Source organism: Dromiciops gliroides, chromosome 3 (assembly GCF_019393635.1).
Source record: "Dromiciops gliroides isolate mDroGli1 chromosome 3, mDroGli1.pri, whole genome shotgun sequence".
Lineage (NCBI taxonomy): Eukaryota > Metazoa > Chordata > Mammalia > Microbiotheria > Microbiotheriidae > Dromiciops > Dromiciops gliroides.
The window spans coordinates 47,056,960-47,078,915 of NC_057863.1; the positions used below are offsets into that span (position 1 = coordinate 47,056,960).

Here is a 21,956-nt window from a genome sequence, read left to right on the forward strand (position 1 = left end):
AAACAGGGAAAACAAAATAGCCAAAGTTGGACAATATAGGAAGATGAGCATGAGATCTGATTGATCTAGAAACCATACAAACATACTATAGAATAAGAATGTTAAATATTTTTGCCAATTACTTACCCTTTTTCATACGTGAATTCATCTTTAAGTGAATTAGCTGATGCCTCGCCAATAAAGACAGAAGGAATGTCAATCTTCTTTAAAATACCAACTGTATTTAAAAAGAAAAAAAAAGAATACCTTTAAAAGTCTATTTGCAAATAAAATCAATTAAATTGCTCCAATAATAATAATTAATACTTTAGGAAGCAATTTTGGTTATCCCTTAATTATTCATTGGTAGTTTTTTGACATGGGCTTTGTCCCAGCAAATCTTTATACCTTCATAAAGAGGCTGAGAGAACTATCTGGATTTGATATTTGTTATTTAACTACTCTTAAAAATGATCCTCTACTAAAGCTCTTCTCTAACAGTTCATTGTGACTGTGCTCTGAGTTCTTGTGAGATAATATATACATATATAAAGGGCTTGGCAAAACTAACATGCTGTACAAGCTCCTAGCTGTGGTTGCTGTTGTTAAAGGTTGTGCCAGCAAAGCACATATTCTGGCAGATTCTACACCACGCTGGAGAGGCTTCACTTTCTCCATTTAGACTGAATGCTTTGTCACTGGACCACTGACATCACTCAGGGAAAAAAACTTCCTCACCAGGCACCCAATGTTCCGCTCACTACAGCAGCTCTGGAAGCTTATCTACTAAGATATGGAGAAGAAAGCACTTATCAGTGGTGGGAATTCACTAGATCAGCAATATCACAGTCTCTTGAAGTATGAAAAGTTGATGTGATAATCTTATCTATTGAGACAGAAAGAGAAGGAAATGTTATTTTTTTCCATACTTAGGTCAGCTACTAAAAATGGCATTTTTAAGAAATGAAAATATTACCCATCTTTAGGGAAAGTGTAAGCCAAATAGAGAATGCTAAAGAGAACAGCTGAACTGAGTTTAGAATGTTTTATGGAAAAAGTCTGAGAATTAACTGGACTAGGCTGGCATGATGAGTAAGAAGGAGTTGGTCAAAGGGCAAAAGAGGGAAACTGGACAAACTTCTAGGCTCCCCTAAGTCCGATCCTCACAATGTGCTATAACTTTTCATTTGAAGTCTTGTGAGCTCACAGAACTTCTGACATATGCATGTTTAAATAATAGCGCAAAATAAAAATGAATTCGCCATCACTTCGGGAATAGATGTACCACTGGTACCCACAATCATTAGATAATAAAGAGTTAAAAGTATAGCAACTTAATGTATTCCTATCTGACTAGTTCATTAAACAGATTTCTGAGAAAGAGCAGATTCATTTTTAGAGACAATATGCCAAAGATTTTAAAAGTAGCTTCTAAAATGTCACTTGATCTTGGATTCCTAGGAAGACATCTATACAATTAAGGCCCATTTTAGTCCTTAAAAGGAGTAATAATCATAATATAAGTACAGCACTTAAAAGTCTGCAAAGTATTCCCCAACAAATAAATTGTCAAAGGATATGACCAGATGAAAAGGAGTAAATTCAAGTTATCAATAGCCATAGCTAAATGGCTGATAATTAGGGAAATACAAATTAAAGCAACTTTGAGGTTCCACCTCACAGTCATCTGATTGGCAAAGTGGACAAAAAGCCCAATGACAAATGCTGACAGACATGCAGGAAAACAGGCATATTAATGTTAACGTAATACTAGTGAAACTGTGATTTGGTCCAGATACTCTGGGAAGAGAAAAAAAAGGCTGGGGGGGGGGGGGAGCGCAGTAGTAGAAGAGCTTCTCAAATATATAGAAAACTGAGTCAAATTTATAAGAATAAAAGTCAGTCCCTAATTGATAAATGATCAAAGGATATAAAGTCAGTTTTCAGACAAAGAAATCAAAGCTCTCCATAATTGTACCCCAAAATACTCTAAATCACTACTAATTAGCGAAATGAAAATTAAAACAACTCTGAGGTACCACCTCGTACCTTTTGACCCAGCAATACCACTACTAGGTCTGTATCCCAAAGAGATTTAAAAAAAAAAAAAGGAAAGGGACCATTATGTATAAAAGAATTTATGGCAGTTTTACGTAGCAACAAAAAATTGGAAGTTGAGAGGATGTCAATCAATTGGGAAATGAGTGAACAAGTTGTGGTTTATTATTGAGCTATAAAGAAATGACAAGCAAGAAGCTTTCAGAAAAACTTGGGAAGACTTATGTGGACCGATGTAAAGTGAAGTGAGCAGTAGAACCTGGAGGACATTATGCATAGTAACAGCAGTATCACATGATGATCAACTATGAATGACGATTTAGCTATTCTGAAACAAAACAATGATCTTAGACAATTCCAAAGGATTCATGATAAAAAAAATTCTATCCACCTCCAGAGAAAGAACTATTGGAGTCTGAATGCAGACTGAAGCATACTTTTTAAAAACTTTCATTATTTTTCTTGGGTTTTGGGGTTTGGGTTTTTATTTGGGGGGGGGGAGGGACGAGTCTAAGCAACTGTGGGGATATGGACTTCTCACATACAGGTTATATTACTCATTGTGGTTCACAACAATTTACTGAGAGGAATTCTCTAAGAATACAGCTGAATTCCTTCCTACTACAACTCCCTGCTCCTAATCGGAAGGCTTTCTGGTATAAAAAAAAAATTAAAAGATTAAGGACTGTTGTATTAGATAATAATAGACAGATAATCAGATAATAGTCAATCAATTAAGAAAATTTCCTATAACAGAGGTGCTAAGGTCTGCAGTTTCCATTTCCCAATATATGTTTTAATTAATTTCCTTCTCTAATAGTATCAAGTAAAACTAGAATTGATGTTTGCATCACTAAGAGGATACTGGACTTTATGGCATGGTCAGAAGATATTACCTTTAAAAGTTCAACTTAGGTTTTAACTTTTCAAGTTTAGTTCATCTTTGGATCATAGCAAGACAATATTTAAAAGCCAATGCTTCAGAGGGACTGAAGGCCCTTTATGTTCCCAGCATATTTAATTGCGTGTTACTACTCAATAATCCCATGCCTGCTTTGTCTTTAGTGACTGCCCTTCAACACATTATAGTTCAGTATCCACATTATCCACAATATACACACTATAGTTCAACTCATACTCTGAACCAAATAGTTCTTGATGATGTTATGACATTCCAGCTTAGGCATTAAGAGAAAGGGTAATTAAACATGGCCATAAGAGAAAAATACTGTGGTATTCTACACGAAACACTGCAAGGTTTGTATACCTACAAAGCAATTAACAAATTTCCCTTCATTGTAGACCTCTTCCTCTCATGCTCTTTCCATCTTTTGGTTCTCACAGAGACTGGCCTAAGACCAGATGACAAGGCATCCCTAACCATCCTTTTATACTTTCTCTCATAACTGCTAACCTAAGGATCCCAGAGAGGGAAGCAGAATATTCCTTTGTCCCCCATTACCCACCATCACTCAGAAACTCTCCTCCCATGAAGTTCACCCAATCCAACCATCATCTTAAAAAGCATCTCCAGTGGAGATGCAGCCTGGTAGATCCAGTAAAAAAAAAGAAAGTTTATGCCATCAAAGTCCTTGACACTATCAAACTGGTGAACAACAAAAACAAATATGATCTGACCAGGAGAAATGACATTAAAAAGACATAGTGGGGGCAGCTAGATGGCGCAGTGGATAGAGCACCGGCCCTAGAGTCAGGAGTACCTGAGTTCAAATCCGGCCTCAGACACTTAATACTTACTAGCTGTGTGACCCTAGGCAAGTCACTTAACCCCAATTGCCTCACTAAAAAAAAAAAAAAAAAAAAAAAGACATAGTGCCCCCTATTTTATGAAAGTCTATGCCCTAAAGATCACGGGACCTTTTCATCTGACTTGCAGATGAAACATGCCATGTGTGCTTTCTTTCTTACTGTACAATGAGAGCTCCTTCAAAGTAGAGATTTTCAAATCATTCTGGAGAGCAATTTGGAACTATGTCCAAAGGGCTATAAAACTGTGCACACCCTTTGATCCAGCAATACCACAGTAAGGTTTATATCCCAACAGCAGAGTCTTGCATGTAGTAAGCACTTAAATACTTCATCCTTTCTTCCCTTCCCAATCTCTGCCCCTTAGCAAATTAGTTTAATCATGCACTATACTCTATTCTAAAAGGGAGTCTCTTGCTCCTTTGTCCTATTACTGTGCTCATGCCTTTCAGTTATTTTTCAGTTGTGTCTGACTCTTTGTGACCCCATTTAGGGTTTTCTTGGCAAAGATACTGGAGTGGTTCGCCATTTCCTCCTCCAGCTCATTTTACAGATGAGGAAACTGAGGCAAACAGAGTGAAGTGACTTGCCCAGGGTCACACAGCTAGGAGGTATTGAGGCTGCCAAATATTGCTACTTCTCCCACCACCACAACCACCACATATATAGCCACTACTCCACTTCAGGTCCTTCTCCCCTTTGATCTGGATTACTGCAATGGTCTCCTAATGAGACTCTTTTCCTCAGGTTTCTCCAATCCATCTTCCAAAGTGATTTTTCTACATCACAGGTCTGACTGTGTCTTAGCCCCTGCTCACTAAGTTCTGATGGCTGGCTCCCTGTCCTCCTAAGAATCAAATACACAATTATCGCTTCCACGCCATAACTTTCCCCATCATGATTTTGATATCTCATGGGTCAGCATAAGAAATTAAATGGGAATTTGGGGGGAGTTCTGCAGAAGCCACAGGTGACACACAAAGGCCAGCAAATGACAGATAAAGTTTAGAAACTTGGAAATGCATGCATATATATATATATATATCTCGTATTGTACAACATCAATATTTTATCTTTTAATACCATAATTCAAACTTCTCTGGTACAAAGGACCCAAAACTTTTGCAGGTATTTTCCAGATCACAGGGGTGCCATGCCCCTAATTCCTGCAGTATGGAAGCTTTTTAAAAGCCCTTCTCAATCTGGTCTTTCCTACCTTTCCTGTCTTTTTATACATTGGGGCAGCTAGGTGGCTCAGTGGATAAAGCACTGGCCCTGAATTCAGGAGTACCTGAGTTCAAATCCAGCCTCAGATACTTGACACTAGCTATGTGACCCTAGGCAAGTCACTTAACCCTCGTTGCCCTGCAAAAGAAAAAAAAAAGATACTGTGCTTTTTATACATAAATCAACTCCACCTACTCTGTACTCTAATCACATGACCTGCTTTGCTGTTTCTATCTATGACTACACTGGTTGTATCGCAGTATGCCTGGAATGAGATCACTCTTAACCTCCAAAAGCTGCAATCTCTGGTTTCCTTCAACATTCAGCTCAAGCTCCCCCCCTTTTGTATGAAGCCTTTCTTGATCATCTGGTAGCACCCCCCTAAAGAAATTATCTTTCTTTTCATCATCTAAACATTGTGTGTGTTTATGTATCCAACTTGATTTGAGTCCTGTGAGGGCAAAGAGAGTTTCACTTTTGGCTATGTATCTATCTCTAGGGCATGGCACAGTACCTAAGTAACTTAGTAAATGCTTCCTGATGGATTGATATAGGGCATGGGTTCCAGAACCCGCAACACCTCCTTTCTTTTTTTTTTTTTTTACATATAAGGTATTTTATTTTTTTCCGTTACATGTAAAGATAGTTCTCAACTTCTGTTTATACAAGCTTTACAATTTCAGATTTTTCTCCCTCCCTCCCCTCCCTCCCCCCTCCCCTAGACAGCAGGTAATCTGATATAGGTTATATCTATATATCTATATATCCATATTCATATCCATATAGATATATATATACACATAATAACATTAATGCTATTTGTGCATTAATCCTGTTACAAGAGAAAAAATCAGAGCAGTGATGAAAAACCTCAAAATAGAAAAAAAAAACAACAGCACCCAAAACAAAAGAAATAGTATGGTTCAATCAGCATCTATATTCCACAGTTCTTTTTTTTTTTCCTTGGATTTGGAGATCCTCTTCTATCATGAGTTCCCTGGAACTCTTCTGTACCATTGCATTGGTGAGAAGAATATAGTCCATCACAGTAGGTCAACACTCAATGTTGATGATACCGTGTACAATGTTCTTCTGGTTCTGCTCATCTCACTCATCATCAGCTCACTCAAGACCCTCCAGGTTTCTCTGAACTCCTCCTGCTCATCATTTCCTACAGCACAATAGTATTCCATTGTATTCATATACCACAACTTGTCCAGCCATTCCCCAATTGATGGGCACCCCCTCAACTTCCAATTCCTTGCTACCAGCTATTACCAGCTATAAATATTTTTGCACATGTGGGTCCCTTTCCCCCTTCCATGATTTCTTTGGGAAAAAGACCTAAAAGTGGAATTTCTGGGTCAAAGGGTATGCACAGCTTTATCACCCTTTGGGCATAATTCCAAATTGCTCTCCAGAATGGTTGGATCAGTTCACAGCTCCACCAACAATGCATTAGAACACCTCCTTTCTAAATGAAGATACAATATTTCTTCTGATTTGGTATGAGTAAGGAAGATTATAGAGAGACTAGTACCTCCAGATTCATGTGACCTTTAGAGCTACTAAAAATTCAAGTGAAGGAAAAACTTGAGCTGAAAATGATAACTGCACTTGAAAAGATGTCATGGGGAAGGGACTTGATTTGTCCTTTTTGGCTTTGGAGTGCACCACTAGGAACAACAGATGGAACTTACATAAAGGTAAATTTAACACTGATGCCAAGAAAATCTTCCTTACACATGTTTTTATCCAAGAGTAAAAAGGGCTTCCTCAGAGAAATGTTGGCACCCCCCCACCCCCTTACTAGAGGTCTCCAAGAGGAGAACATCTCAGGGTATAGATTGGAAAAAAGTGCTGAAGATCCTGACATCACTGAGAATCTTTGTAGTTCTTCAATTCAATATCTTTCCAAAGCCAAATCCCAGTCCCAAATCCCATCCCAAATTATACTACCAGCCAGGTCCTGAGTTAGGTGCTCATGTCCTCTGAAAGCTTAGGCAAGTCTTCCTTTAGCAAGTGACATCTGAGTTTAATCTGAAAGAAGGTGAGGAATTCTAAGAGGTGGAGATGAGGAAAAAGCACCTTTCTGGCATGAGAGAACTGCCTGCCTAAGGCAAGAAAACCAGAGATGGCCTGCTGTGCATGAGGGGCAGCAAGGACACAAATGGGAGTCATGTGTTAAGTCTGGAAAGGTAGGCTAGAGGAGAATAATCCAGCACTTTAAATGTTATAGACTTTGATATCATAGGGAGTCAGGGGAGCTTGGTGAGCAGGGGAATAACAAGACCAGACCCATGCTTAATAACTACCTATTTATTTTGAATAAGGTATACCCTTGCATATTCATATTCTAGTCAATTAGCCATCAGGACATCATTGGTGACCGAGGAGAAAGAGCCTTTAGTACATAGTAGGACTTAGAATATAATTCCACAGAGCAGCTCTTTAAAAAATAGATCGTTTAATGCAAATAAGTATCACATAAAGAGATAACACTTCGTTTTATCCATTCCATTTTTCCAACTTTCTCATTTATTGTCTCTATCTTACTCTCAAAATTCTGTTCTAAAACTGCCCAAGGCAACCTCTATTCAACTCAAAGCTTACTACACATCAAAAAGTCTGTTGGCTTATTCTCTGACATCACTTTTTACTTATTTCCCTTAGATAATCCTCCCTTTTTTCCCCGGTAGTTAAGAAGAGTGACATCTGCTTCTACGGCAGTTCTCCCAGCATTACACTGCTAAGCTTTTCAGGCTCTTAATCCCTCAGACAAAAAAAGAACATGAGCTAGAGTACCTAGCCTGCTCCTGCTTTCCCCTAAATTCCCTTAATTACTCCAACTGTACTTCACTCTATTCACAGGGCTGATGAGTTTCAACTTTAAACTTCTTTCTCCTGAAAAAATATTCTCCTGAGAGATATTTTTCTCCCCTTCCCCCATTTGTTACTTATCACACAGAAAATAATGATCTAATAATTTATAGGCCTAACTTCTTTAGAAACTTTCAGTCAAAGGAAGAACAATTTCTTCTAGTCTAATATTCAGAAAAGGGAATTTAAATAGGCTTCCTTACCATCTGTACACAAATCTTTAGATTAATGCCAATACGACAGATTCCTAGACTGAGATAGAGTGCATCTAACAAAGGCCAGTAAGAATGTAACTTCCAAGCATCCTGAGAATCTAATCTAAAGGGCTGAAAAGTCAAAAGGACAGAGGACAAAGAAGACTGACTATATATGTATATCCCCCAAGCTAGACACTATAGGCAAGAGTCACAAAGAAGGAAAAATTATACACAGTTAAGAGGACACAAAATTTTCAGCAATAAAAGTCACATACTCCTATACACATACAGACACCTATACACAAAGGTCAAAGATCAGGCAACAAATAAAGAAATACAGGTCCTACAGAAAGGAGGTGAATTTAACCTCACAGGCTTGAGAAGGATAAAACCCATGACAGGACTGCAGCTCTTATGTAGAAGAAATTCTTATTCAAGGTACTTAAGAAGGGGGGAAGTGAAGCATCACCTATTAGGAAGAGGCACTGCTGTGAGGAAATCCAGGAACCAAAAGAGGAACAGTAAAAGTATTTTATTGAAGGTCAAAGGAGGGAAAGACTAAAGGACACCAGAACAAAAAGGAAATAGATGATGAGAAGCTGAATTCCTAATAGGCTCAATAACCAGCCACTGCAATCGGGCTCTGCCCTAACCTCCACCCCTAACCCTGAGACATGGAAAGTAGGAATTGCGCTCTGCCTAAGAGGGCAGAAGCTTGCTGTGCTGCAACAGTGCTCAACCAGAGAACCTAGCACAGAGGGAACCTGGGGCAGAATGCCAGTGTGAGAATGGGATTCAACAGGCCTGAGAGAAAAGGAACTGGATTCCAGCTAAGGCCAGTTCTGTTGTCATGCGCCACCCCCAAAGTCATTTCAGGCAGTGACAGAGGCTGGCAAAACGTAAACTGATCATCACAGAAGGAGGCTCAGACAACTTTGAAGCCCAGTCCCAGAGGAAACCACCATCAAAGAAACTGAGCAACAAGAGAATATAAAAGAATGAAATCATCAAGGTTCTTAAAGAGGAAAAGAACTCAAATTGAGCACAAGCAGGTAAACCAACATATATAAATATCTGATATTTATATATAAATATGTACACACACACACAATAACAGAAGGAAATGTGGACTCTAGATCAGCTCAATGAATCCAGACATTTATAAATCAATGCAAAAATCAAAGGAAAAAGCATCAACATCTGATGAGCCAGCAGGCCTTGTGGATTCTCAAGAGGGCATGAAACCACTGCAGAATGTTAACTAATAATAGTTCAAGAGAGAATTAAGGATTGGGAAAGCAGATTTTATGGCCAACACAATAGAAACACTTGAATCCACAAAGGCAATCTCATCAAAGCAAAAGTGAAGGACAATCTGGAAAAGGGTATGGAAGGAAGGAAGGAAGGAAGGAAGGAAGGAAGGAAGGAAAGAAGGAAGGAAGGAAGGAAGGAAGGAAGGAAGGAAGGAAGGAAGGAAGGAAGGAAGGAAGGAAGGAAGGAAGGAAGGAAGGAAGGAAGGAAGGAAGGAAGGAAGGAAGGAAGTGTAAGGATTGGAATGACGCCACCTGCTGGAGAATTACTGTAGCAGAGTTCTGCCCATGAAGCAAAGGTCTTTGAGGGCAAGACCAGGCTTCAGGAAGTGACGCAGACTAGTGGGAGGAGGAAGGAAGAGACTGGCGCTGACTCTGGGGCTCTTTCCTGAGGACGCTGGCGAAGAAGGGAGCTAGAAATGTGCTCTCCCTTTAATAGATAGGAATCTAGGCCTTTCTCTCTCTCTTTACCAAATTCTTATTCTCCTTAATAAATGCTTAAAAGTCTAACTCTTGCTAAAGCTTGTAATTTATTGGCGACCACTCATTAGATATTTTAGACAGACTAGCAAGAATTTTAGCCCTTAACAGATGGCTGACCACGAAGAGGAAAGCTAAACCTCAGTCTTCTGATCTTCTGGTTGGGTAAGGCATTTTCTCTACCCTCTCCCTTTAACTGCTAAGTACTGGCGTACTGGCTGTGTTTTCCTTTAAATTTTTTCAAATGGACCTTTTAAACTCCCTAATTACCCTATTTTTTATTTTAGTCTGTTTAACCAGACAAATGGGAGATAAGATCATGTTAATGCTTTGTTTTTGTGGAGTTTCTATTTTTCTTTTTATTTTTGTTAAAAGAGCCAGCAACTTACTCACACAAGGAAATATCTCTCCCTCTCCCAACCATGCTTTTTCAGAGAAACCTGAAGAGATTCCTGCAGCTTTTCCCAGTTCTAACACTAATTGTTGCTCTAATTTTGCATGCCTGGAGGCAATGACCCACCCTCTAGAAGCTTTTAATCCCCTAGCACCTGGAGGCAAAGTGGGGGAAGAGGAATCCAGGCCTGAGTTCAAAATCAAGTCTGATTCAAATTGTGCTGGTCCCTCCCCTCCTCTCCAGACCCCACCCTCTACTCCTCCCATGGCCAAGCCCATTGCTTCCCCTGCCTGGGAAGTCCAGAGATCTGATGCGCATGCTCAACTTTCTGTACCTGCATTTGCAGCTTCAGGCTCAGCCCTTCCCCGGCCTGGCTGTGCTTTTGAGACAATCTTAGAAAACTCTTTAAATTCCAGATATGCTCGATTTGTTCATAATTTTGCTAACCTGCTTTTGTCTTTAATTAGTAATCTTATAAAGCATTTGTATGGTGAAAAGACTGACAGACAATATAGAGGGGTTAAAGAAGAAAAACTTAAGCTGAATGAGAATGACAATCATCACCATAGTTCAAGACTCTGCTTCTTTTGCCATGGAAGTATATATATTTTACAGAAATGTAGAAGTAAACAGCAAGGTATTGATATGAGTATTGGGGATTTTAGATATCGGAATCAAAAGTGTTCTGAATTTACTCAGAGTATTAATGTCAGTTCAGAGGTTACATAGGATTTCTATGCTATTACATATACATTTTGAAATTAATGGTATGGGTTTATTTTCATAGAGATTTTCATGCTTTTGAGATTGTGTCTTATACTTGTTTTAAAAACTAAGGAGAATATTTGTAAAAGCTTTTTATAGTCATGTGATCAAGTTTATATTTTATAATACTCTTATTGATATTAAGTTCATATTCATTTAGATTTCCCTAGTTTGAATTTCATTGTCTTTTATTATTCCATGTGTATTTTCTTCTATTCATTCATCTATCTAATTTTGAAACATGGTTTTGATTTCATAATACAATGTTAATTCTAGGAGTATTGTGCTCCCATATTCTGAGTTATTTGTTTTTGCTATTTTTTCTCAACTGATTATTTGATCAAACTCTTTAAAGCATTTCCCTGGCAAATTGTTTGCCATGGCAAGTGTAAATTGATTCTAGAAGTATTATTTTTGATAAGCATATTCAAAAAAAAAAAAAGAGGGGAACATTTGTAAAAGTTGTCTTTGAGATTGTGTTGTGCTTTAACTTGTATTTAAATATGTTCAGATTTTTCAAAAAAGTAATTGTATGCTAAGTAAAAAAAGGTATTATTTGAAATTGTTGCATAATTATATATTATATTCTGAGTCAAGATGTATTCACATTTTTTGCAATCATTTATTATCCTCAATTTTTAAATCCATATGAGACTTGGATTATGGGAACTTATCATTTGAGACACTAATTACCTTTATTCTGAGTTATCAGATGCCAGTTGGCCAAGGTGCCATCCAATCACAAGAGGAATACATGCAAGAGCAGACACTGAACTGTCACATGAGGGGAGACATGCATGAAGTCAAGGTATGGCCGAGAGAACGGCTTTTGACAAATGTTGAGGTTGGATTCTCTTGGTTTAATATTTTATTTTATTTTTCCCCACAATATTGTACAGATGGCTGGAAGTATTCATCCCACCCATCTCACTTCTACACCTGGCTTCTATGCTCCCTCCTATATGCCTGATTCTTTTTACTGTTCCGTCAAGGAAATATTTTGTTTCTTGAGGAACAACAGGGGGGACTGTAATGATTGGAATGACGCCACCTACTGGAGACTTGCTGTGGAGAGCTCCACCATGAGGAAAATGCCTCAGAGGCATTGTGGCTTTTCCTTGGCGTCAGGAAATGACGCTTGCTCATGGGTGCTGTCTATCAAGTCTACCAGCCAATCAACTGGAGGAGCCTCCTATGGTCTGGGAGGAGACAGGAAGGAGGAAAGGGAGCCTGCGCAGAGGGCGCTGGCCCTTTTGGCTTCCGGACTTGATGGTGGTGGCGGCAGAGGACTTCACAGGAGATTTGAGGAAAGATAGGAATGCCAGACTGTTAGAATTCTGTTCTCAATCTTTTTCTTTCTATTTTCCAATAAACCCTTAAAAACCTAAACTCGTTTTATCAGTGATTTTTAGTCAGTTTCCCCCAAACTGGGGGAACACATTAGAATCCACATTTAGAATCTTAAATTACACAGAAGGAAGGAAGGAAGGAAGGAAGGGTGGAAGGAAGGAAGGAAGGAAGGGTGGAAGGAAGGAAGGAAGGAAGGGTGGAAGGGGATGGAGGAGAGGAAGGAAGGAAAAGAAAATGACCTCAAAACAAGGAAAACATTGCTCTTGAAGACTGGATGAGTAGAGACAACTTAAGGAGTATATGTTTCCCCAAAGACCAAACATGAGAAGTAAAAAAAAAAAACTAAAAACATAATGCAAGAAATAGTACAAGAAAACTGTGCAGAATTTTTAAACATAGAAAGCAAAGTACCAACTGAAAGAATGCAAAGATTGCCCCCGAGGAAAAAAACCCACCACCAATGGGGCAAAATAGCGATGGAAAAAAGATAGATGTTTAAGAAGCACTTGAAGCATTCCTAGAGAGAAAACTAGATTGAGCAGATTATTTGCTTTGTAAACATCCCACAACAGAAATACAAGAAAGATAAATAGAGCAACCAAAGAAGGCAAGGGTAATAAAACAAATTACCCAAGAAAAAAAGAGAGATACCTATTGGTGTTAACAACAACATCTACTTTCTTTTCATGGCACTGCTGTCTCTTGGTTCTTCTACCTGCCTATTTCTTCTCAGTTTCCTTCATCTTCCACATTTCTAAGGGTGCACTCACAGGCTTTGACCTGGGCCAATTTGTATTCTCTCTACACTCTCATATATGGTGATTTTATCAGATCCCATGGGTTTAATTATCATCGATATGCAGATGACTCTCAAGTTTGCATATCCAGATCTATTCTGATCCCTAAGCTCCAAGCAGTCTGTCTCCAACTTTCTATTAGTTTTTTGAAATGAGATGTTCTATGGCAATATCAAACACAACAGGTCCAAATATGAATGGATTCTTTATCTTTCTTCCAAAGGCAACTTCCCTTCCAAATTTCCTGATTTATGCCACCAAGTCACCATGGTTCACAATCTTGGCATTATCCTTAACATCACTTTTTCTATCCCAGAATACTTCCTTGTGACTTCTCTATTTCTAACAACAATCTTAAAATGATCCTGAGCTTGAAACGTCCCTCAACTTTTGAGCTCTCTTCTCCTCCCCTCCCTTAAACCACAAAAGTAGGAGGTATGCAAAATTTCATCAGTTTTCTCACACATTCCTCCTACCTCATCACAAGGATAATACCAAAGTCTCCCAACTAGGCTCCCTACATTTAAGGGATCCTTTATGCTGCCACAAGATTAACATTCTTAAATGTACAGTTTTTGATCATTTAATTGATCAGTTAATAATTTAAAATCATTAAGTGCTCTTCACTATGCCGACTCACATACAATTTCCTTAGCCTCCTAGTCAAAGACTTCCATCTAACCCCAAAATCTAAAAAATGAAGCTGTTCAGACAAAACATGAGAAAAGGTATGAAAAGTATAAAAAATAAGCAGAACTTAGTTCTTCCCAAGATTAGCAATAATAGTATTTTCTTTCCTAGGTCACAGATATATTGTGAAACCGTATATAAGTCCCTAGTCACCACAGCTGGACAAGTTGAAAAAGGCAAAGCGTTTGGTTGGTCAGCCTACGACCACCAGAGCAGCCCTGTGCACATTTCAGGTAGGTGGTCAGACTTAGATATTCTTGCTGGACACCCCTGGTGGATCTAGGGTGCAGAAACTAGCCTCAAATTAGTCATGCAGAGAACAATACTGGCCATTTGGGAAGAGATAAGATATCACACTTGATTATCTTTTTATATACTAAGTAAGAAATGGCATGTGGAACACTTTTACATAGGTAAAACTTTTGATAACATAGGGAATAAGATGAAAAGGACTGCCATAAACTCAAGAAGACCCTCTAAAATCTAACCTGTTCACTGACTAGAGCACCCTATGACTTCACCAGAAACTTCCCTAATTGAGTGTTAGATCAGTTAAGGCTAGAAGGAACCATTCTGGAGGAGTCCAAGATCAACAGCAATTCAGATTCATCAATTCCTAGACCCGATCAGCAAAATCTCAACTCTGCTACTCGTTAACCTAAGACAAGTCATTTAACCTATTTTAGACTCAATTTATATAACTGTTAAATAAAGGAGCTGGAAAAGATGGTCTCCAAGTTCCCTCCAATCTCTAATCTCTGAAATATTAGTAAATAATATAAAAGACTCTTTTTAAAATATTCTATTTCACATTTTAAAATATCTTTTTATCCCTACTAATGTCGTATTCTGGTTCCTCTGGAGTGCAGGATTGACCCCAGATTCTTAAAAGCTAATTCTAGTAGGTCACAGGCTTTGAGTGTCATACTTGCCATCTGAGAATCAATATAGTCAAATATGGAAAGGCTTATCATCAGAAAGTTGGTCAACAGGTAACTAATATTTTTGCCACAACAACTCAAAGACCAAGGCATAAAGGGGTTGTGGTTTGCAACAGTGGGAAAATTGCCTATACCAAAAAAATCATGAATTACTTAAGTACAGAAATATAGTACAATACCAAGCCTTTAATATGAAATGTTTTATTACTCTATTACAAATACACTACATAGTATTCCTCTCACTTTATACACATACATACATAAGTGTGTGTATTCACTGTATTTCTCTATACATCTAATACCATTTCTGCTCAACAAGAGAACTGTTTTTCTTTTTAAAAGGTCAATAAAAAATGCTGCCAATAAGAAATAACACCTAATGCTAAAAACAGAAATCACAAATAATTAATAAACAAACATTGAGCACTGTGCAAAGCTCTGTAGATTAAAAAAAAAAAGGAAAAAAGACAGCCCCTGCTTTCAAGGAATTTACAATCTACTGGGGGAGAGAACATGCAAACAAATACATATAAAGCAAGTTATGAAGAGGATAAATAGGAAATAATTAACAGAAGGAAGACACTGGAATTAAGGGGTTGGGGAAGGCTTCCTGTAGAAGATGGGATTTCAGCTTGGACTTAAAGTAAGCCAGGGAGTACAGCCACTGGAACAGACAAGGGAGAACATTTTGGGTACTGGGGGTGAGGGACTGCAAGTGAAAATGCCTAGAGCTGAGAGATGGAGAAAGGGGGCCAGGTTATGTAAGGCTTTGAATGCAAAGAAAGCATTCTGTATTTGATCCTGGAAGCAAAAGGAAGCCATTGGAGTAGACTAAGTAGGGGCACTGACATGATCAGGCCCGCGTTTCAGTGTAATCGTTTTAGCAGAAGAACGGGGGATAGACGGAAGTGGGCAGAGTTCTGAAGCAGGCAAACCAGTCAACAGGTCATTCAAATAATCAAGGTGTGAGGAGATATGGGTCCGTACCAGGGTGGGAGCAGTGTCAGAGGAGAGCAAGGGGCATATTTGAAAGATGCTGCAGGGGTGAATCAACAGGACATGGGAAAAGCTTGGATATGGGCACGAGGGAGTGTGAGGAATCCAGGATGACTCCTAGACCGTGAAACTGAGGAATTGGAGGGTGGTGTGGCCCTCTGCAGTAATAGGGGAGGCAGGAAGAAAGGAGTTTAGGGAGAAAGATAATGAGTTCTATTTTGGCCATAATCTTAGTACATTCTCTAGCTTGTTATGTTAGATGCAGAAATTTCTTTCCATAAGGATATAGCTATAGATAGATATACACACTCATATATAAATATATATTGAAGTTATTCTAAATTAACAAAAATGTATTTTAACATTAAAGTAGTTAAGTAGTTTAACATTCCCACCTTGCTCAAATGTCTTGGCAAATCCATGTGTTCTAACCAATAACATTTAAATATAAATCACCAAAACTGATTCCTTTCTCCCAAAGATTAAAATTGTAATTGAAAAACTAAAGGCATATTAATATATGTTAAGTGACTAATAGCTAATTAGTCTCAAGTAGTTAGCACACATATGGACCTCTGAAGTACCACATTTTTAAAAGGCCCATAGCCTTGGCAATCCCATGGTGAGGCATATACCCCAAGAGACTGAAGATAAAAAGGTCCATACTTGCCAAAATAAATTAAAAGAATAAGTAGAAATGATGAATAAGAAGAATTCAGAGAATCTTAAGAAGAGATATATGAACCCATGCAGAGTAAAGCAAGCAGAACCAGGAAATCAATATACATGTTGACTACAACAATACAAATTTTAATACTTGGTTGATGTGTTGCTTAGTTTTGATGAACTGCTTACCCCCCCACCTTTTCCTTCTTTATTCTTTGTTAAAAAGATGCCTGGCATACATTGGAAAGGGGAAGGACATATTAAGACATGAAGGTGTTATAAAAAGAAAAATTATCAATAAAAAATGAGCCCTGAAATTCTGAGTTCCTACTTTAAAATAAAGCAGAAAATTATTTTGCTATATTCTCAATGCAATATTTGTTTATATAAATCATAAAAATATTCTCAATGGTCTTTTGTACCTTTAATTGCCCTCTGACTTAACATTTTGCTATTTGTCTCTAACTGAAAAATATTAAGGAATCAAAAATGCAAACTGTCTGGCATAGAGCCAGTGAATTTGCAGATAAGAAACACGAGTATTATGTTTACAATGTACAGGCCATTTTTTAAAAGCCAGAAGCATAAACATAAACTGAAGATATTCAAAGTAAAATCTGAGTACAACTTTCAAACAGGAGAGATGAAAAGTGATACCTGTACTTACTGTCGTTGGATCCCATGCTAATTAGGTCATCCGAATCAACATTGTGCACTATGGCTGCTTTATAGCCTGCTTTCTGTGCATGTAAAACCTGTAAGTCAGAGAAAGTACAGAATGTAAGGAATATTGATTTCTCATGCAATGTAGTCACAGGGATAAGGAAAGGACAGGAACAGGACCTGCGTTTTCACTGGTATGGGAAGCCCCAGCTATAGAGGCAGCCCCTTCTCTACAAGGAACAGCCTTGCAGGGTTGTCGAGGAGACTGACAGGGCTCACAGGCAGGAGGCAACAGTGGAAGGACTTCCTGGTTCTAGGCTATTTTTTTTTTTTTTTTGCAATTGGGCAATTGGGGTTAAGTGATTTGCCCAGGGTCACACAGCTAGTAAGTGTTAAGTGTCTGAGGCCTGATTTGAACTCAGGTACTCCTGACTCCAGGGCCGGTGCTCTATCCACTGCACCACCTAGCTGCCCCTTAGGCTAACTATTACTACACAACCCTGACTCCTATTTATAGGACTTAAAAATTTAAATCTTGTTTCTTCATGAGTAATAATTTTATATTTCTTTTAAAATATTGTATAAAACCTGTATCAGATTGGTTGCTGTCTTTTGGAGAAGGGAGGAAAGGGAGGGAGGGAAGAAAATTTGGAACTCTAAATCTTATGAAAATGAATGTTGAAAACTACCTTTACATATAACTTGGAAAAAATAAAATAAATATTTGTTACAAAAGGAAAAAAACATTAAAAAATAAAATAAAATATTGTATAAAGACGGATGCTTTCCTGCTCCGATTTCTCATTCAAACAGATGATGACAACAACGATGACGACAACTTAAGTACTAGGTGACTCTGGATTCCATCTAGATGGAATTTCTCCCTTAATCCCAGGCCAATCACAGTGCTCACACCTAAACATCTTCTGGGATCTCACCTGATTTTTAGGCTTACTGAAATCACTGGTGGAACAAAATCATTGTACAAGGACTCTGTGGCACATGGATCCTTGTTAAACTCTTCTAGTCCTTGTTCAACCCACACAATGACTATACCAATACACACAGAAAGAACAACAAAACAATTGAAAGCAAATGCTATGAAATTATACAGACCAAGCCTGACCCTCTTCAGAAAGGGATATGAGACTACACGTCTCCTTCCTTCTAGCAGAATGGGGGGATGATGGGCATGGAATGCTACACTGGACAGCAGATTTGGCTGGTATGGTTGTTAGTTTTGCTGAACCTTTTTTTCCTATTCTTTGTTATAAGGGATAGCTCTCTGTAAGAAACAAAGGGGAAGGGATGTATTTGGAAATGTAGGTAATGTAAAAACAAAAGTTAGCAATAACTTAAAAAATGAACAGGGATTGACTTAACTCTTCTCAGCAATACAATGATCCAAGACAATTCCAAAGGACTCATGATGGAAAATGCTCTCCACATCCAGAAAAAAGAACTGTGGACTCTGGATGCAGATTGAACCATGCTATTTCTACTTTTTTTTCCTAGGTTTTTCCCTTTTGTTCTGATTCTTTTTTCATGACATGGCCAATGCCGAAATATATTTAATGTGATTGTACATATATATCTACATATATATAACCTATATCAGACTGCTTTCTGTCTTGGGGAGAAGGGAGGGAGGGAGAAAATTTTGGAACTCAAAATCTTATAAAAACAAAAGTTGAAAACTATCTTTACACGTAACTGGAAAAAATAAAATACTATTAAGATTTTTCTAAAAAACAAACAGGCAATCTTAAATAAAATCTTATTACACAGATGCTTTTTATTCAGGCCAGCAATGTGGGGTCATGGGAAAAAAAACAAGTACTACACCTGGAGTCAGAAGACACGAATTTAAGTTTCTGCTTTGGCAATGACTAATGTCATCATGGACACATCATTCAACTTCTCTGAAGTTTCCTCCTTGGAAATATTAGCAAAATACAACTCATACTATCTATCCTCATTGGAGTGAGGATCAAATGAATAAAGAAAACTGTAAACTTTAAAGCTTCAAGAATCTGAGACTTTGTCAACAAGGGTATTTTATTTACTGACATCTATTACAATCTCCCTGCAAATTAGCAGATGGTTTTCAGAAGTGGCTGTTGTCAAAAATTCAATCACTGTGCAACCGATCAGGTAATAAGCCTCTCCAAACTTAGCTATTTACCCTCAGAAAACAAAGTCTGTCACAGTCCCATACTTGATAAAAAAAAAGGTTCTAAATGGATGGACAGATGGACAGACTGAGACAGATACCACAGGACAGGCAAGCAGATAAGGACCATTAAGTGTTTTCTATGTGCCAGGAACTGTGCCAAGAGCTTGGGCTACAATACAAGCAACTAACACAGACTTTGTCTTCACGGAACTTATATATTAATAGGTGAAGATAATACATCAAGGGATACTGGGAAGCAGGGGGAGGGGATGGGGGGGGAAAAGTACCCATCTAAGGCAAATGGCAAAAGAGATTGGAGGGAATAGTATGGAAGCCTGGTTCCCAGCAAGATAAAGCAAAAAGCTCACCTATCAGAGCCAGGGGATTCAGGGGTGAAGTCCATGTCTTAGGGAAAGGGGGATGGGAGGCATTGGATATGGTCTGAGAAAGAAGACAGAGTGAAAACACTGGAGGAAACAAATTTATCCCAAGTAGTGCTCTATTTGCATGGCCTTTGAAAAGTCACAGTCATCTTTACAACTCACTGGAGTGAGTGGATGAATTTAGTGGACGAATATGGTATTATAATGACACAAATAAGGTTGTGGGTTCAACTTCTGAGTACAAGGAACTGTGCAAGGAAAAATGTTTTTCCTCCAACATTAAAAAAAAAATATTCCACTATCTTGACCATAGATAATTATGCATGTTGAGTGGTCAACAAAGAATCTGGTTAAGTGGATGCATAATTCAGTACAAATACATCCAATCCAGCAAATTAAAACAACTCTGAGGTACCACCTGACACCTATCAGATTGGCTAAAATGACAAAAAAGGAAGACAATAAATGTTGGAGAAGCTGTGGGAAAATTGGAACACTCATGCATTGTTGGTGGAGCTGTGAACTGATCCAACCATTCTGGAGAGCAATTTGGAATTATGCCCAAAGGGTGATAAAGCTGTGCATACCCTTTGACCCAGAAATTCCACTTTTAGGTCTTTTTCCCAAAGAAATCATGGAAGGGGGAAAGGGACCCACATGTGCAAAAATATAGCTGCTCTTTACGTGGTGGCAAGGAATTGGAAGTTGAGGGGGTGCCCATCAATTGGGGAATGGCTGGACAAGTTGTGGTATATGAATACAATGGAATACTATTGTGCTGTAAGAAATGATGAGCAGGAGGAGTTCAGAGAAACCTGGAGGGTCTTACGTGAGCTGATGATGAGTGAGATGAGCAGAACCAGAAGAACACTGTACACAGTATCATCAACATTGAGTGTTGACCTACTGTAATGGACTATATTCTTCTCACCAATGCAATGGTACAGAAGAGTTCCAGGCAACTCATGATAGAAGAGGATCTCCAAATCCAAGAAAAAAAAAAAGAACTGTGGAGTATAGATGCTGATTGAACCATACTATTTCTTTTGTTTTGGGTGCTGTTGTGTTTTTTTTTCTATTTTGAGGTTTTGCATCACTGCTCTGATTTTTTCTCTTGTAACAGGATTAATGCAGAAATAGGATTAATGTTATTATGTATATATATATGTATATAGATATATAGATATAACCTATATCAGATTACCTGCTGTCTAGGGGAGGGGGGAGGGAGGGAGAAAAATCTGAAATTGTAAAGCTTGTATAAACAAAAGTTGAAAACTATCTTTACATGTAACGGAAAAAATAAAATACCTTATATGTAAAACAAAAACAAATACATCCAATCCAGATAAAAAAAGCACATCTTGCTGATGGTGTTTCTACAGCATCTCCTAAATAAAGGACAGCACATTAAAAAATAGGTAACACATGAAATGAAATGAGGCAAAGAGTAAGGGAGGACGGGGAATTAAGAAGATACAGCCCATTAAAACCTGATTTTATACATCTATAAAAATGACAAGAGACTTGGATAAGAGAAAGTGACAAAAAGGTATTTCTGGACAAACCAAAAAATGACAGGAGGCGTGTCTATTATTTTCTTCTCATGAATGCATGGTTTTCTATCAAAAAAAAATCACATATAGTTCATAGACACTATCATTTCGTAGGAATAATTGCTTTTGGGGAAGGAAAAAAACTGAAGAGAGTACTTTAGTTTAAAAGATCCCATTACTTAATTGTAATAATCCTCTTGATGTAATCTACGTGATAACTTAGGATATATCAAAGACAGTCACAAAAGTGCTTCATCAGCCTGTAGAAAGGATATTTAGTTGCAGTTAAAATTTATCTGTAGCTTGAATTAAGGCAGTTAGGCAGCACAATGGATAGAGCACTGGGCCTGGAGTCTAGAAGGCTTCAGGTAACTACTGGCTGGATGGCCCTGACTAGCTGGCTATCTTCGCTGCAGTTTCCTCACCTGTAAAATCCCTGTCCCAGGGTTGCTGTAAGGCTCAAATGGGATTGTGTTTGTAAAGTGCTCAGCACAGTATTTGGTACATAGCAGGCACTTAATAAATGTTTATTGCCTTGGATAACTTATTTTAAATTTCCTAAAGGTTAACATAAGCATAGTCCAAAAACCTTCAAAAGATTGAGGCAAATGCTCCTGTTAAGCTTCAAAGCCGCCAACAAAGCAGCCGCTTGCAGAGCTGTTGTGAAAGGAATGTGAAATC

General features: G+C 38.2%; 1 protein-coding gene across 1 annotated transcript in view; it reads right to left on the reverse strand.

Annotated features, from left to right (window-relative positions):
• The window catches only part of RNF13 (ring finger protein 13), a 104,168-nt gene that overhangs the window by 46,486 nt on the left and 35,726 nt on the right, over positions 1 to 21,956 (reverse strand). Inside the window, exons 5-6 of the mRNA XM_043996238.1 lie at positions 17,165 to 17,252; positions 127 to 217 (exon numbers count right to left, since the gene is read on the reverse strand). Coding sequence (XP_043852173.1) covers positions 127 to 217; positions 17,165 to 17,252 — 179 coding nt within the window. The remainder of the gene's footprint in view (positions 1 to 126; positions 218 to 17,164; positions 17,253 to 21,956) is intronic.